The following is a 17,162-nucleotide window of genomic DNA, read 5'->3' as shown; positions in this document are numbered from 1 at the left end:
GGAGATTGTTTAGGAGCAAACGAGATGGCCCTTGAGGAGTGTTTTATAGGTCATGGTGTCACCCTGGAGGTGACGATGGTGGTGATACAAATGGCAGACTCTTAGGCCTGGGCCCCTCAGCACCATGCCTCCTCCCCAACACTAGACCCCTCCTCTGATGTCCCTACAAAGGGGCCACCAGCACAGCCCTCTCTTTATGTGGTCTCTGTTCTTGTCAGGCATTGCTGTGTGGGTTGGAAGTTGTAATATCGTCCTCTTGATGCTGCCAGGCTCCCAAGAAGCACTTCATCCAATCCTCAAGTAACCCTGTGAAGCCAGTGTGCTTTGTGTACTCCCAGTCCACAGGCTGGGGTCTTAGGTTTCTATGATGAATCACCACGGCCAAAAGAAAGCTGGAGAGGAAAGGGTTTATTGGGTTTACATTTCCACACCTAGTTCGTCACTGAAAGAAGTCAGGGTGGAACCTGGAGGCAGGAACTGAGGCAGAAGCCATGGAGGGGTCCTGCTTATTGGCTTGCTCTCCAAGGCTTGCTCAACCTGCTTTTATAAAAATAGAACCCAGGGTTGCCGGGCGTCTGTGGCACATGCCTTTAATCCCAGCACTCGGGAGGCAGAGGCAGATGGATCTCTGTGAGTTCAAGGCCAACCTGGTCTCCAGAGTGAGTGCCAGGATAGGCTCCAAAGCTACACAGAGAAACCCTGTCTCAAAAACAAAACAAAACAAACAAACAAACAAAAAAACCCAGGACCACCAGATCAAGGATGATACCAGATGATACCACCCACAATCACTAATTAAGAAGATGCCCTACAGCTAATCTTATAGAGACGTTTTCTCAATTGAGGCTCCCTCCTTTCAGATAACTCTAGCTTGTTTCAAGTTGACATAAAATGAGTCAGCACGGGTGGTAAACAGGCTGGAGAGGTCACCTGGAGTGTCCAGGAATTCACATCTCCTGAGATGTACTCAGGACTTGTACCCAGGCCCATCTGACTCCAAAGCTCATGCATATAACTTTGGGCTGTTTTTGTTGTTGTTGTTGTTGTTTTTTGTTTTTGTTTTTTTCCTGTCAACTTCCCAGCCAAGGCCAGGGTCTCATCAGTTCAGTCTCTGGGGCAGCAGGGAATATGGCTGCCCTCTCTGTCCATGTTAGCCCTTGACTATCAACTTCTGCCAGACGTTCACCTCACCAATGTTGCTGTGCAGAAGACATCTCCTGACTACCACCCCAAAAAGGTGAGGAAGCCAGGCATTTGCCCTCCTTCTGGGCCAAGTGGGTGGGACAAGCAGAGTGACATGGAGCCTAAGATGGGCCACAGTTTACCAGAGAGGGCAGGGTCACCCTTACCATCTGCAGAGATGAGCTCATCTGGCATGAACCTCAATATCTGAATGTCAAACTAACATATACCTAAACAAAATGTATTTTATCCTCGTATATTAGGTATCTCTTACTGATTAACCAACCCATCAACTGGTATACACATATTCCGCCCGTCAATTATCAATCTACCTATATATCTCCCTATCTCTCTCCTCATCTATCTATCTATCTATCTATCTATCTATCTATCTATCTATCATCTATTTGTCATCCAGTAGGATGGATCTGCCGTCATATCCACCTACCCGTTTGCTGCCAATCCATATGATAGCCTGAAAGTTGGTACAACTATAGAATTCAGACTTCTCAGAATTAAGGGCCAAATCAGGAGGCATGGATGAGTGAGCTCCCTGCCCACATTACTCTTGTTTTCCCCTCCCCTGATTTCATCTCACACCATATAATCCTAGGAGCAGAAGCTTTTTGGTTGCCTTTCAGCCCCAAGAGGCTACCAGTGCAGTCACCAAGAAAAGCCACCTGTGTAGGGAGGGGCCAGAGACACATCCAGTCCTTTTAGCTATGTAGGCCTTTATTCCATAGTGAGGGGCACTCAGATGAGCCCTCCCACCCGGCTTGAGGGTCCTGCACATGGGCGCATTCAAGGATTATCAATGAACGGGCTCCTCTCCTATCCCGACTGTCTGGGCCTCAGGGTTGCAAATGGATGCTCCAGCGCTTCCGACAGTACCTGGCATCCAAGCACGGTCCAGAGGCCGTAGTGACACTCTTCAGTGACATGGACAACATCTTCATCAAGAGCCTGCAGAGCGTGCAGAAAGTGATCATCAGTGATAAGCACTGCTTTGAGCTGTATGGCTATGACATCCTCATTGACCAGGACCTCAAGCCGTAAGTGGGCAGTGGCCCAGAGAACAGGGGAAGGAGGGTCACGACAGGCTACTCATTCCAGTGCAGACACCATGGTTTGAATCCCAGTTCTGCTGCTTCCTAGCAGTACAAACTTGGACATGCTTACTTTTACTGTGCCTCAGTTTGCCAGTCTGTAAATTGGGGATGATCAGAGTATTTGTCCTTGTGGGATTGTTAAAGGGATAAATGAAATCTAATCAGTGCTGGTTCTAAAGGGACCTCTACCAATTATTTGCTGAATTGATGTTGCTTGACCTTTCCTGAGGAGTCTATTTCTATTCACAGATAAAGAGGCCACGATGAACCAAGAAAAAGAAAAAAAAAAAAAACAAAAAACAATTCTACCTAAGTCTAGTTGGGGACACCAATGGGTTTAAGTGGGGTTACTTTATTCTCGGGAGCACGGCTAAGCAGTTTCTAGAGAATGGGAACTCACAGGCAGCAACTTCACTGAAGAAGAGAGAGCCCCCATCTCAGGGGAGGTCATGTGAGTCCTTGTCACCTTGAACAAGGACTGTGAGTGGGCCTAGTCTTGTGAGGGTGTGATTTACTACATGGACCTCAATATCTGAATGTCAAACTAACATACCCCTAAACTAAATGTATTCTATCTCACTCATATCTCTTATTGATCAACCAACCCATCAATTGGTATATCATACAGATACTCTGCCTATCAATCAATCAATCTATCAATCATCTATCTATCCATGTATCAATCATCTATCTATCTATCTATCTGTCTATCTATCTATCTATCTATCATCGCAGCTGTGAATCATAGCCTCTCTGACTTGGAGACTGACCCTGCTAGGGGACAGTATTTTGCGGCACTGCTCCCATTGCTCTGGCCCTTATATTCTTTCTGCCTACTCTTCTACCTGATCCTCGGAGGGCGTGAAAGGTCTGAGTGCTGGGCTGCAATGCCATTGTAATCATTGCTATTTCTTTATACCCACAAGTTTCTGCAGTAACTGCGGTCATCTGCAGAAAGAGACTTCCCAGGCCAGGGCCGAAGCAGTAACGATCAGGGTGTATACACGTCTAGATTTAGAAAGCATTTCATAGGTATAATGTCCATTTAGCACAACAAAAGCAGTAGCTTCCCCACTAGAACCTGTGCCCTCCTAGCTACGGGGTTTTGTCCTGACTGACAGTGGCACACATGGGCTCCCTCTTGCAGAACAGGCCACACACGGTATCCTCTTCCCTCCCCAGGTGGCTCCTAGAAGTCAATGCATCTCCTTCGCTGACAGCCAGCAGCCAGGAGGACTACGAACTGAAGACCTGCCTGCTGGAAGACACCCTGCACGTGGTGGACATGGAGGGCAGGTAGGGTCCTGTCGAGGGAGAGGGGACTCAAAACCTTGAAACACTTCCTTCATAGATTGAGAAACTGGGATGCCCATAGGTCCAAGAACTCAGTGTAGCTGGATTTACTCAAAGCTTCCTGACTGTGGGACCCTGGGCTGGTCACTTGGCCTCGTTGAGCCACAGTTTCCTTAGGTGTAAAGCAGGGAGCACTAACTCTCCTTGGGGTTGTTAGGTTAACTCACTGAGGCAATTCACTGTTAAGTATCTGGCTCACAGTGTCCACCAAGAGGCTACTTACCACTCTCAACACCGTGTCTCCAGTGAAAAGAATACAAGACCAGTGTGAAGGATGGCTAAATCCCTGGGTTGAGGAAGGGAGCAGTTTTGAAACCAGAAACTACAAATTAGGAGCACATGATCATTGGTGAATAGGGCCTCGGAGGAAGTGAGGGTGGCCCTGTTGGAGAGCTGCTTGGCCCCTGGCTCAGGTGGGATGGGTGAGTCTTTTCTTAAAGCCTCACTGACTACGTGTTCTTCCATCCTCTGCACCCCCAGACTCACAGGAAGGGAAAAGAGAGTCGGGGGCTTCGACCTCATGTGGAATGATGGCCCTGTCAGCAGAGAGGAGGGGCCTTCTGACCTCACAGGGTTGGGAAACTTTGTGACCAACACACGCTTAGGTATGAGTCAGACAGAAAGTGAGTGGGACAGAGGCACCATGGGAGGTGTGGGTGGACTGGGGCAGCTTGGCATAGCAGTGAGATCATGTAAATCCAATCTGCAGCATACCAGCTGTGTGACTCAGGCAAGCAGCTTGCCCTCTCTGTTCTTCATCCATAACATACAGATGAGTAGTGTCTTACAGGCGGTGTGCCCAACTGCAACCTGGGGACCCCATGAACCGAATGCCCAACACAAAATTGTATACTCAAAAATATTTATGAGATTTTTCTGTGAGAGGGAGAGAGAGAGAGAGAGAGAGAGAGTTTTTTCACAATTATCAAGTGTGAACTTTGTAGATGACAATGTCTAGTCACAATGTTAAGAAGTTGGACACTCCTGGTGAGAGATTACTGAGTCATCAGAAGGGGGATTTCAAGACTCAGGCAGAGAACAAATTATCATTAGAAAAGTTAAAGACTGCAGGAGTCTGCGATAAAGTTAGTATATAAAATGTGAAAAAATTTCCAATTATAGCAATTCACACTCATTGTAGAATATTTGAAAACTAAAGAAGGAAATTTTAAAACACATCCAGACATAACCATCATTAACAATCTGGTGTTTCCTTCCAGTTTTAAAAAATGCATATATTCATATTTTTATAAATCTGGCACCAGACTGGCATTTGGAGTCCCGCTTTCCACGTGGCATCCCTCCATTCAGGAATACAAAGGCCCTCCCATGGGAAGCATGTGTTAGCCAGGGCTGGGCTAAGTGTGTACCTGCATTACCACATTTCATATGGTAGCTTCTGTGATCCCGCCATGGGGGAGGAAATGGTCTCCAAAGGTTGCACAGACTGCAGAAGGCTGTTGTCATGGTGATGGGTCAGCTTGAGCCCTAACCCCTGAATCCTGACCTCTAGACTCTCCTAGTCCCAGAAAAGTTACAAAGTGGTTACCGCATAGCTGCAGAGCATTTCTTGTGTGCCAGCATTTACCAAGCTTATTTCTTATCAATGGGCATTTGGCACAATTTCATCTTTTTACTTTTCCAGACAACATCATTGTGAACATCCTCTCCTGTGAAACCCACTGAAACTATTTCCTTCTAGATCCAGGGAAGTAGAGTCACTGGGCCAAAGGGGCAGACTAACTAGATAACTAGAAAGGAATCCAAGCCTTCACCCCTTAGTGAATTCATTATTATTTTATGGGGATTCCATTGCTTTCTGAGGCGCCTTCAGTTTTTGTCTTTCTTCTTTTGTAAGCTTTTTATTTTTAATAATAAATAGACTACTTTTATGGAAAAATAACATGAACCAAGTTCTTACAGGAAATTAATTTTTTGTGTGTGTGGTTTTGGGGGTGTGGCTAAGACAGGTTCTCATGTAGCCCAGGCTGTCATTCAACTCACCAGGTAGCCAAGATCTTGAATTTATGGTCCACTGGTCTCTACTCCTGAGTGCCAGTACCATAGGTATGTGCTAATATGCCAGGCTTTCATGCTACCAGGATTTGAACCAAGGACCTCATATATATCAACTGAGCCATACATAGGCCAAGCTGGCCTTGAATTCACAAAGGGGCTAAGGTTGAGCTTGAAGTTCTTTCTAATCCTCCTGCCTTAGGCTACAAAGTGCTGGGGTTGTAGACATGTTTTTAATTTTTTTTTTTTGAGACAAAGTCTCACTATGTAGCTTTGGCTGGCCTGGAATTCAATATGTAGATCAGGCTGGCCTCAAACAGAAATCCCTGTCTCTGACTCCAAAGTGCTGGGATTACATGGGTGTACTGCTATGCCCAGCCAGTACCTGTTTTTCTCTGGGTTGCCTGTAATTTTCTACATTTGTAAAGACATGACATTAATGGCTGAAGATACCGCCCATCCCACCCTGCTCAATCAAATGTATAGTAAATATTTCCTGGAGTTTCTCATTTGTTGTTTTAAATTTTGTTTTATGGCTCCTATTTATTTATTTATTTATTTATTTATTTATTTATTTATTTTTTCCAGACAGGGTTTCTCTGTGGCTTTGGAGGCTGTCCTGGAGCTAGCTCTTGTAGACCAGGTTGGTCTCGAACTCACAGAGATCCGCCTGCCTCTGCCTCCTGAGTGCTGGGATTAAAGGCGTGCGCCAATGGCTCCTTTTTAAATTTTTAGTTTTTTGTGACAGGGTCTCACTATGTGGCTCTAGATGGCCTGGAACTTACTATGTAGACCTGGTTGGCTTTGAACTCAGAGATCCACCTGCCTTTGGCTCCTAGGTGCTAAGTTCCTATTTCTTTTATGATGAGAAATTGTGTATCTTTTAAAGAGTTTAGTATGGTTTAGGACTGGGTTTGGCTGCACACAACAAAATCCAACTAATAGTTAAGTAGGAAGGGGCTGACCTAGTGAGGCCTAGTGCCACACACTTGTAAACCCAGCCCCTAGGGAGGGTGAGGTAAGACTATCACATGTGGCCGGGCGTTGGTGGCCCACGCCTTTGATCCCAGCACTAGGGAGGTAGAGGCAGCCGGATCTCTGTGAGTTCGAGGCCAACCTGGTCTCCAGAGCGAGTGCCAGGATAGGCTCCAAAGCTACACAGAGAAACCCTGTTTTGAAAAACAAAACAACAACAAAAAAAAAAAAAAAAAAAAAAAAAAAAGGATCACAAGTTCATGGCCTGCCTGCACTACAGAATGGGTTCAAGGCCAGTCTAATTAGTGAAAAACTGTGCCAAAGAGGGGCTATAGAAAAATGGTAGAGTTCTTGCCTAATATTTAGGAGACCCTGAGGGTGGGGAGGGGTGAGGGGATGGGAGAGGTGTCTCAGGCCACCAGTGTTAGGTATGGCATAGGGGACTGACACAATGGTTTTGAGATGCCTGGGTGACACTTTCCTCCCCTCGTTGCCACACTCAGCAGGTTGGCTGAACGCTCAGGTTGTCTTCTGATTGCAAATGGTTGCTCCAACAGCAGACACTGGACTTGAAAAATGCAGATGCTTAATGGAAATGAAGAGATGGTTGATTTGCAGGCACTCAAACAGGGGAACAGTATCTGTAGAAGTCTCTAGAATTACTTTCAGATTTTTAGTTGAGTGGTGGTAAACAGGAGCTGTTTGGGGAGCAGAGGCAGAGGAAGAATGCTGACGGTTGAGGACAAGTCAGAAATGTGTTCAGGGTCGTTAGGTGAAAAGGTTAGCAATTAAAATCCAGGGGTGAGCCTACAACTCCAAGAAAGGCTTTGTACTGAACCTCAAGATTTGGCATGATGAGTGAGCCAAAAACATTGAAGCAGGTTCCCTGGCATCAGTTTGGAAAATGTCAAGGATGCACAGGGTGGGTGCTGAAGCCTTGACAGCCTTGGAGGTGAGGCTGGGATTGGAGTTACTATGTAGGAAGCAGGCCTTGCCCGATTAATTCTTGTGGCCATGGTGGGTCAGGCCATTCAAGCATATTTGTGAGTATTACAAATGTGCCTGGCTAAGATTAAAGACTGGTATTGCCTTCAGAACCGGCTGAGACCAAGCAGGGAACAGGCTGCCTGGTGAATGTGTGGGGAGAGGCAGCCTTTTGGCATGGACTGCCTGGGACACACACCCAGTGTGTGCTGAGTAAGGGGGTAAAGTTAGCATCAGGTGCTGCTGGCTTGTGTGTTTTCACCGAGCAAAGATGAGGGCGCTGCAGTCTGCAGAAGCAGCTGGAATGTGACTCTGGCACTGCATAGCCTGGGATCAGCTCTCAGTTCTGCTACTCACACAGCTTGGGGAAAATGACCACCTCTCTGAGTTTCCTGAATACACACCATCCCTGTGAGGGCTTACCAAGCCACCCGGGGCCAGTGTCTGAAGCGGCAGGTAAACCCCCAGTCAGCTTAAGCCTTTGTTGACCATTGATGGCTGGTGGTGCCATTCCGAGAAAGCTGATGCCCCGAGGTGAGCTGAGGGCTGGTCCAATACAGGAGTGGGGCACCCGTGGCCATGCAATTCCTGCTGCCCCTTCCCTGTACCAGCAAGTGGGTGTGCAGGCCATCCCAACCAACACCTCGTGTTCTTTCTAGGTTGCGTCAATGATCGGAAGGAGCAGCTGAGGCAGTTGTTCCGATCCCTTCAAGTGCAGAAGAAAGCTCCTGGCTGATCTCAGCCAGAATGAGGCCCTGGCAGGTGCTACCCCGGCCTCTTGCAGCAGGGTTCCAGCACAGCGCACCAATCTTCACCTCCCTCCAGCCTGGCAGCTATTTTACTGGATAGGCAGCCTCTGCTTGCTACTTAGACCAGACACCCTAGACTCCCCATTCCAGCCCCACCCTACTCCCATCTCTGAACCAAGGACAGCCAATCCTCGGGACTGGGTGGGCTCATCCTTGAAAGATTGGTGACTGGATCCAAAGAGGCCAAGCAGCAAGTTCTTCCACTCTGAGAACACGTCAATAAAGCACAGGTTTGAGGCACTCAGCACTGGGCCTAGTTAAGGATGCCACTGCCATTTGGATGTCTCTTTGGTGATGGTGAAGGGTCCCCCCGGGCTAGGAAACTTGTCTGTAAGCTATGCTTGCAAAGTAAATGATTTTAGATTGTCTAATGGAAGCCTGAGAGTGTGCCAAGCCCTAAACATACCATGGTCTGCAATGCCCTGATTCACATGGACCCACGGACCGGGCCATGTGAAAACCACAGAACTGGAGCCTCCTGTGCCTCAGATGAAAATGGGACCTGGGAAGGCAACACTTCGTAGCCAGGGGCTCTGGGAAAACTACCTCTCATTTGGGGCTGAATTTTAAAATCAGAAAGTAAGGCTACAGTTGACAGGCAAGATCACATGGGGAGTTATGCAATTACTGCATTCTGCTCAGAGGTCTCTTGATCTAGGAGGTGGAAGTAAGCCTGAGCTGGGAGGTGCCGTGCTCCATAGAGAAGGGGCCTCCAGGAGGCCAGGCAGCTCTACCTACCTTCTGGGCAGCGTTTTTTCCCTACAAATGCAAACCTGAATGCCTAAGTAAGCCCAGAGGGAAGTCTGGGAAAGAAAAACCAGCAAAGCACAAAGTGAATCAACTGGCCTTGGGGGCTAAGAGCTGAGGCACCCTGGACTTTCTGCTTCCAGAGCCCACAGGTTTCCCAAGCCCACAATCCCCAGGCATGGATTCTAGGTTCTCACTTCCAGAATACAGAACTGATGGGCTCTTTGGCCTAACATCCACTCTGGCAGGCAGAAGCAATATTCCCAGGGGAGAAATTGTGTGCCAGGTAGACCTCCTAGGTAGCTGACATCAAAGTGAATTCTGCTTAGTTTGTATTTTATTCATCAATCAGAGGGTGTACACTAATATCCTCCCTTCAGTCCTGCAGTTTGTCCTGAGGGACCACACAGCATCTATAGTCAGAAGACCACACACTGCTCAGCCCTTGCCTTGCTCAACCTACTTCATGGTTCAAGAACCTCCCTCCGTCTGGGCTAAGCCAGTGCCTTCCTCTGAAGCTGTGGTCTTCTAACTAGACCCCATTGCACAGACTTGCCGCTTGGTCTGGGTCTATCACCAGAGTGTCTATAAAAACAATACAAAAAACTATAAACATGGGCTTAATATGCCTTACATTAGGTGTTTTTCTTGATCAATACAGGTTTTTAAATATTCCCAGAAAACATCAGCAATATTTAAAGTGTTTGGCTTAATTCTAATTTTTAGTTCCCTTTTTTTGTTTTTTTGAGACAAGGTCTCTCTGCAAAGCTTTGGCTATCTACCTCTGCCTCCTGCGTGCTGGAATTAAAGGCGTGTACACCTGACTAGTTAATTTTTAAAGATTGGTATTTCAGTGTTTTGCTTGTATGTACATATGTGTGTACATGTACTTTGTGTACCTGTGGAAGTTACAAGTATCAAATGCCCTAGAACTGGAGTTATGGATGATTATAAGCCACCATGTGGAACTGGAAACTGAACCTGGTCTTCGGAAAGAAACACAAGTGCTCTTAACCCCAGAGCTACCTCTCCAGCCCCTTCTTTCATCTTGGAAGAAACTTGGGATCTGGTTATACCAGCTTGTTTCTGATGTAACTATGGATCAAAGTGCAGTGAGAGGAACAGACAGTGGCCTCTACCTGTCTACTCTTGATGCCATGCATTTTAAGGCAAGGGCCCCCTCCTTTCTTAAGTAGCACTCTAACAAAAAGGGCTGGGCCCTTGGTGAAGAACTGAGTAAGGTGACAACTCAGAGCTGTGGTTTGCACAGTTAATGTTTATTGAGCCTCAGGGAATAGAGGCCAGTTTTGCTCTCACAGTACACTCACACTCTGAAGTCAGGTCAGCCAGCATAGCCTTGCTGTCAGAGGTCATGGAGGGTGCTCGTGTGGACTCACATTAGGAAGGATGCGGTTTGCCTGCCCTGGGCCAGTCCTCTGTAAGGCCTCCCATCTCAAGAGCAACCACAGAGGGTGACTGACAGCACCTACTATGGAAAGCCAGCAGGAAAACGGACAGGACTGGGGGCTTTGGGGAAATGTGTCCACCCTGCAGCTGGTGTGGGGCACTAAGGGTCTGTCTTCTTCACACAGAAGCAAACTGTCAGTCTCTTGTTTTATCCCAACTGTCACACACACTTCCTAGAAATGCCTCGCCCTGCAGAAAGCTGGAATGAAGCTTCCAGTCCGCCCTCTCTCTCCATCCCTGGCCAGGCCCATCTAAACAGCAGGCTACTGTTGAGAAGTGTCAGTGGCAGCCATTCTCACACCCCCACACACCTACAGATGGCTGCCAGGGTCTGTCAATAGGTCTTGTGTCCACCAAGCTCTGGTAGCCAGGCCAAGCACACAAAACAGGCAAAGGGTTCTCTCTTGTCACAAAGCAGTCAAGCACTACAGAAAAAGACTTGGTACAAAAGCCACATTCCTGGGCCTATCCCCTTAAAAAGACAATCCTGTCCTTGCAGGTCTCAAGGTTGGGGAGGGAGTGGCCGAAGTCAAAGGTCCCCCATCCTGCTGTTTGAGTCTCATCCTTTCAGGATGACCTTGAGGGCTTTAAGCTCATCCTGGTTGAGGGGGTTCAGGTTAAAACCCTTCAGCTCCGGTTTTCCTGCAAGAAGAAGATAGTCATGATTAAACTGGGCCCCCTGCTGCCCAACCTACTGCTGACTTGGGAGCCAGGCCCAGGAAAGTAGCTAACACTGCATTAACATTGCCAATTTGGCCTGAGAGGTGCAGGGCTGGGCCTGGGATTCTGCAGTGCACAGGCTGATACGTGTCAACACTACTCCTGGTGAAGAACTAGCAAAGTCATAACTGCTACACACAGATCTGCAGATTCTCATCAGACCTGTGATCTGATGTGTTTAAGTTTACCCCAATTTAAGCTCTGACCTGTGACTAAAGTCTTCTGGGTTTCTCCTGTCCTAGCTACCTTGGTACCCACACCATGCAAGAAAGATCACCCTAGGAAGCTCCTGGTGCCTGGAAAAGGACCCATGACAAGAATGAGCCTCACAAGCCTCCCTGTCCTACCTCTGAGCAGCTATAGACAACCACTGGTTATGTCCCACTGCCCACCCCTTTCCAAACATTCTCTAACAATCTTTCAATAGCTTCCTCCCGCCCAGCTTTCAGCCTGCCAGGCCAGTACCTTGGGCTTCGAAAAGGCGGTTAACTTTCACTTTAAGTTGATTCCGGAGTCTTTCTATTTCTTTATCCAGGTGCTCCTGATCTGAAAAGGTGCAGCAGGCAGAGAGGACAAGGTTATATTGCAGAGAGGGACCCCAGCTCTCCACCTAACACCCACAAGAGCCAAGGCTTGTAGCACACAGGGAGGAAAAGGTGACCTCAGAGAAGGGCTGAGAAAGGATTAACACCAGAGTAAGCAAAGTATGCTAGGTGGCTGGCTGGTGGGTGGCCAAGAAACTTTACAAACCCAAGTACCATCAAGGCCCTGTGAAAATGTGACCTAAGTAGCCAAAGGAAGAGCCTACTGCTCCAGCATAACCTGGATATGGTCAGCCATGGCGAGCCGGAAGGACCAGTCTACCATCCCCATAGTTTGTACCCGAGAAATGGCAGTAAAACAACACAGGAACCTATCGAAGCTTGATCAATCAACTGGTGGGAGGGACACTACTCAGTAAGTTCACTGCCTAGTCTCATTTCCCACTGAGGAAAACCCTGACTAGCCAAGCTTCATGGCCTTGGTAATGATTTCATTTCTCACTGAAAATAAGGAAGGGTCCCATGAACTTGTTCAGCCTATTTTGAGTTGGGGGAAGCCTGATAACTTCCTAGAACCCCTCATATAGAGATTAGACAACATTTGTGGGTCAGCAGGACCCCTGAGATTTCAGCTGCAAAGTATCTGGCCCATTACCTATGCACAGTATCGTTTTCCACCTGACTGCCTTAAGTAGGGTCTACCAAGCTCTTTGGCCAGGTTGGCTGACATGGCTGAATGTGCCTGTAACCCAGCACTAGAGGATGGAGACAGGGAGATTCAAAGAGTGTGCTGGCCAACCAGCCTAGCCAAAGAAGTTGGTAGACCCTACTTCAAGGCAGTAAGGTAGAAAACGATAAAGGAAGACATCCTGTTTTGACCTCCGCATGCACATACCCAGTGCAACACACACACACACACACACACACACACACACACACACACACACACACACACACACACACCCCACAGGCTCATGCAAAAGCTCACTTATCCAGGCCCCTTTACAGTTATGGATGGCCTTGACCAATAAGGTTTTAGCAAATGACCTTATTTTCAAACAGAAAACAAAGACCTCATATGAAAAAAGCCCATTGCCTTTCTCCAGCCTGCTATACAGACCAAAGGACTAGGCTATGGGGCCACTGCTGAGTGTCTGGGAAACTGCTTTTGTTGTTGTTGACTTTATTTATTTTGTGTGGAATGTATGTGTGTGGCTGGAGCTCAGAGGTCAAGCTGAGTTGGTTCCTCCTTTTATCATGTGGGTCCTGAGGTTTGAACTCAGGTCATCATCAGGCACATTTACCTGCTGAGCCATCTCAACAGCACTCTAGGAAAACAATCATTGTTGGTATTCTTTCCTTCCTTTGGACAACTTTTAATGAGGAAAACAGTATTTTAAGCTCAATTTGTAAATTTTTGTAACCCAACTGACTTTTCCCTAGTAAATAAGAATCATGCTAACCATACTGTTTATCTCAGCTTCACAACTGTGCTGTGTAGATGCCCCACTCACACATGAGGAAGGCCCACTGTGGCAGAGCAGGAACCAAAACCACATCGACTCTACAGTACAGCTGCCTCTCAATTCTGGATAATGACTGGTAGGGAAGTGACCATGTCCTTGAACATTCCAGGAGACCTTACCTTTCTGGATCATTTCCTTTGTCTTAGGGTGAGGCATTTTGATGAACATGTTCCCAAAGCAAACCATCACATCTTCTGAAATAGCAAACAGACATTACTTCAACACGTTTTATTTCTTCTTTTTGAAGCACTGACTATCTGCCAAGCACTGTTTGGATGCTAAGAACATAGCCCAACAAGACAAGTTCTTGCCCTTGTGGAATTCATAACAAAGCAAAAGACAGTAAATAAACAAGTTGTTTTTCCACATAGTGCTAAGTGATGGGAAGCATCAGGAGAGGTACAAGGGCTCTTTGCAGATGTGACATCCAGGCAGAGAACTGAGGAAAGGGGGGGGTATCTTCCCTAGACACCTGGGCAGAGCCCAGGCAGAGGGATGGCAACAGCCAGAACTGGCAGTGTTTTGGTGTCAGAACAACCAAGAGACCAGTGGGTCAATGAGTGGGTGAGAAAGTGGGGGCTAACATGGTGGAGTGTGTGGGGCGGGGTCATGTGGAATCAATCCTGCAGGACAACTCTGGGTTTTACTCCGGTGAGATAAGCAGCCAGTGGAATGGACGTCAGTGCCCTTCATTATGCCCTGAATGCTGCCCATCCTTCCAGAACTGCTTCAGGTTGTCCCCCACTTGCTCACACTGCCAAAGTCACAGCCACCTGGCTCATCTAAAGAGCCCCATCTCCTCCCTCCTAGACAGTCTCAACATCCACTCATGGCCAACTCCATCTTTAGCTTTCCACAATTTTCAGTTGTATGTTTACACTGCTTTTCCTCATGTGGAACATAAGGGCAGATCTATTATTGCTTCTAAGTGCTGTGTGCCATTGATGAGTGATAAGCTAATGGCCTGTCACTGAAGTGAGCAGCTCAGATCCTGAATCACAGCATATGTCTGACCTGCAACGTTTGCCCGCTCTTCCCCACAAGCTGTTTTCGTTTCCTGTGAGGCTGAGTCACACAGTCCCAGCCTCCTGCCTGCTCTCTAGCAGGGACAACAAAGGCCTTCACAGGAGAACTGCATCAGTTTCCAGGGCTTCAGTGAGGATGTTACAACTTACCAGAGACGCTCAGGTCCTTCTGTAGGGCCCTCAGGCCCTCTCGGTTCTGATTCCTCTTGGTATCCAGGTCTACAATCTGAAAACAGAAGCAGATAGGAACTCAGCTGCCTCCCGCCCCAACCTGAAGAGACAAGGAATCCTTCCTGGCTGGAGGCCAATGTCTTGGTTAACATGGACTGAAGCATGAGCGTGTTTCTTTACCCACTCAGTTGCCAGCCCCTCGGCCTGTACAGGAGCCTCCTTCCTCCAGAGCAGGTGCTAGGAAAAAGTTTACCAATTAGGAATCATTTGCACAGCCCAATTCAAACCTGAGCATGTACCAGGGTCATCAGAGAGTTTAGTGTCTCCCCTGGGCAGTTATTGTTGACAGGCTATTGTAGGAAAATCTAACAGTCTCCCCAGACATGGACGTACACCACCATGACAGCTACTCAGGCAATGACTCTGGGGCTGGAGTCCACAGGAATCCTGCTGCTTGTGAACCACAGAGGCCTTCTCACTATAGACCACAGGAGTAACTATGGCAGCTTTTGGAGACCATTTCCAAAGTATATTTCTCACCCCATCACTAACATCTGGTCCAAATCCAGATCTGGATAACTAAATTCGTGGTTCTCAGCCTGTGGGTCTTGACCCTTGGAGTCGAACAACCCTTTCACAGGAGTCACCCAAGATCACTGCAAAACATTGCAATTCATAACAGCAGCAAAATTACAACTATGGTTCCGGGAGGTGGTGGCACATGCCTTTAATCCCAGCACTCAGGAGGCAGAGGCAGGCGGATCTCTGGTGAGTTTGAGGCCAACCTGGTTTACAAAGCTACAAAGAGAAACCCTGTCTCCCCCCCCCAAAAAAAATTACAACTATGAAGTAGCAACGAAAATTACTTTATTGGGGGGGGTACCCATAACATGAACTGTATTAAAGGGTTGCAGCATTAGAAGGTTGAGAACCACTGATCTCAATGGTTCTTTGCACACTAGTTAGCAGCTAGAGAAGACTTTTAAAACCTAAGTCCCGTGCATGCACGCCTATAATCCCAGAACTCAGGAGGGCGGACAAACACGGACTGTTCAAGGCTATCCGAGATTACACAGTGAGTTCGAGGCCAGCCCCAAGACACATGAGTCCCTCTAAAGTTTAGAGTCTAAACCAACCTATCAATCAATCAAAATCCAAAGATAACATTCTCAGCACTCAGAACTCCCTTTGGAGACTCACCACTTAATCATAGATCCAGAGCCAAGCTCCCCTTTCGGGTCTACGAGGCCCTCCAGCCTCCCCCGCCCCACTCCACGTCACCCTACCGTCCAGCCAAATGCCGCTCGGGTCTCAGCAACCTGACTCACGATGGGGGTCGGGGAAGCCGCATGCAGAGGGTAAGGTTCCGGGGGGCCCGCAGGGACAGGGTCAAAGGGAGGCTACTGCCCAGCGCAGAGGAGGCGCTCGCTCCGGAACCCCGCGCGCTTGCCTGCTTACGAAGCTAGCCGCCGCCGCGTCTCTCACCTGCCGCTTGTCCGACAGCACCGCCTCGGCCAGCTCCTCCACTTCGACCAGGTACCGCATCACCCGCTCCGCTTCAGGGGACAGCATGGCGACACACAGCTCTCAAGACACCTTCGGCACCGCTTCAACGCCCCTTCTGCTCTATCCACGCACGCGCCGCGCTGAGGACTTCCGGCGCGCCTGCGCAGTGAAAAAAAAAGGGCCCTTAGAGGGGTGGCGCATGCGCATCAGCGGGGCGCCGGAGGGGCGGGTCTAGCTTTGGGAGCGGGACAGGAGCGCCCCCTTCAGTCTCTGAGGGAGCAGCCCAGTGCGCTGCCTTCTTTGCTCTCCCTTCAAAGGGTTGTTGAGCATCCACCGTGTACCACGTTGGATGGAGCAAGGAGTAAAACATCCCGACTTTAGAAATGTCGTCCCAGTAGGAAACAACGAACACTGATGGGAAAATAGTTACATATTATGGGTGGTAGAGTTAAGAGCTTTGGAGACACAGAAATCCTAAGTCCTGTTTAACGACGCCGAGAAACCGAGTGTGGCAGGGAGACTTATATTTAACCGGTGATACTTTCAGCTTCTGGTTTGTAAATAATGGGTGATAAAAATTACCCCCCCACACACACACACACACTCTCTCTCTCTCCTGAAGATGAAAAGGAAACAGTAATCATTTTAAATCTCGTCTGGCTGCTGCGTTTGTTGAATCCAGTGTCCTCAGTAGCAAGCTGAGACCCACACAGAAGGAGCTGGAAATTGTCCAGGGTGAGCAGTGAAGTGTCAGTAAGAGTACAGTTGCAAAGCTGGGGGCTCAGAGGCGAGGCCTGGGAGTTTTTGCCTCGCCGATGCCATTTTGCTTATCTGTGTATATAACTGGAATTAACCCAGTGCCTCTCACACGCTCAGCTCTGCCACTGAGCTGTATGCCATTTGTGTGGGTGTATGTGCTGTGTGTGTGTGGGGGTGTGTGTGTGTGGTGCATGCATGTAAGTGTGGGGGCACCTGTGTCCATGCAGACACATGCAGAGGCCAGAGTAGGGTGTCAGCTGCTTTCCTGTCT

At 48.2% G+C, this 17,162-nt stretch overlaps 2 protein-coding genes across 2 annotated transcripts in view; one reads left to right on the top strand and one right to left on the bottom strand.

Annotated features, from left to right (window-relative positions):
* The window catches only part of Ttll9 (tubulin tyrosine ligase like 9), a 39,519-nt gene extending 30,847 nt beyond the window's left edge, over window positions 1-8,672 (top strand). The window contains exons 11-15 of the mRNA XM_035447031.1: window positions 1,179-1,237; window positions 2,038-2,234; window positions 3,474-3,587; window positions 4,125-4,249; window positions 8,279-8,672. Coding sequence (XP_035302922.1) covers window positions 1,179-1,237; window positions 2,038-2,234; window positions 3,474-3,587; window positions 4,125-4,249; window positions 8,279-8,355 — 572 coding nt within the window. The 3' untranslated portion in view covers window positions 8,356-8,672. The remainder of the gene's footprint in view (window positions 1-1,178; window positions 1,238-2,037; window positions 2,235-3,473; window positions 3,588-4,124; window positions 4,250-8,278) is intronic.
* A 1,759-nt stretch (window positions 8,673-10,431) lies between these two features.
* Window positions 10,432-16,288, bottom strand: Pdrg1 (p53 and DNA damage regulated 1). Its single transcript, XM_027421481.2, has 5 exons — window positions 16,112-16,288; window positions 14,606-14,681; window positions 13,550-13,624; window positions 11,828-11,908; window positions 10,432-11,284 (listed from the first exon to the last, which is right to left on the bottom strand). The coding sequence occupies exons 1-5, from the start codon at window positions 16,196-16,198 to the stop codon at window positions 11,202-11,204; spliced, it is 402 nt and encodes a 133-aa protein (XP_027277282.1). The 5' UTR covers window positions 16,199-16,288; the 3' UTR covers window positions 10,432-11,201.
* Window positions 16,289-17,162: the final 874 nt, after the last annotated feature.

The sequence above is a fragment of the Cricetulus griseus genome, chromosome 6 (genome assembly GCF_003668045.3).
Source record: "Cricetulus griseus strain 17A/GY chromosome 6, alternate assembly CriGri-PICRH-1.0, whole genome shotgun sequence".
In the NCBI taxonomy this organism is placed as follows: Eukaryota; Metazoa; Chordata; class Mammalia; order Rodentia; family Cricetidae; genus Cricetulus; species Cricetulus griseus.
The sequence above is the reverse complement of the archived record's forward strand: the minus strand, read 5'-3'. Positions and strand labels throughout refer to the sequence as shown.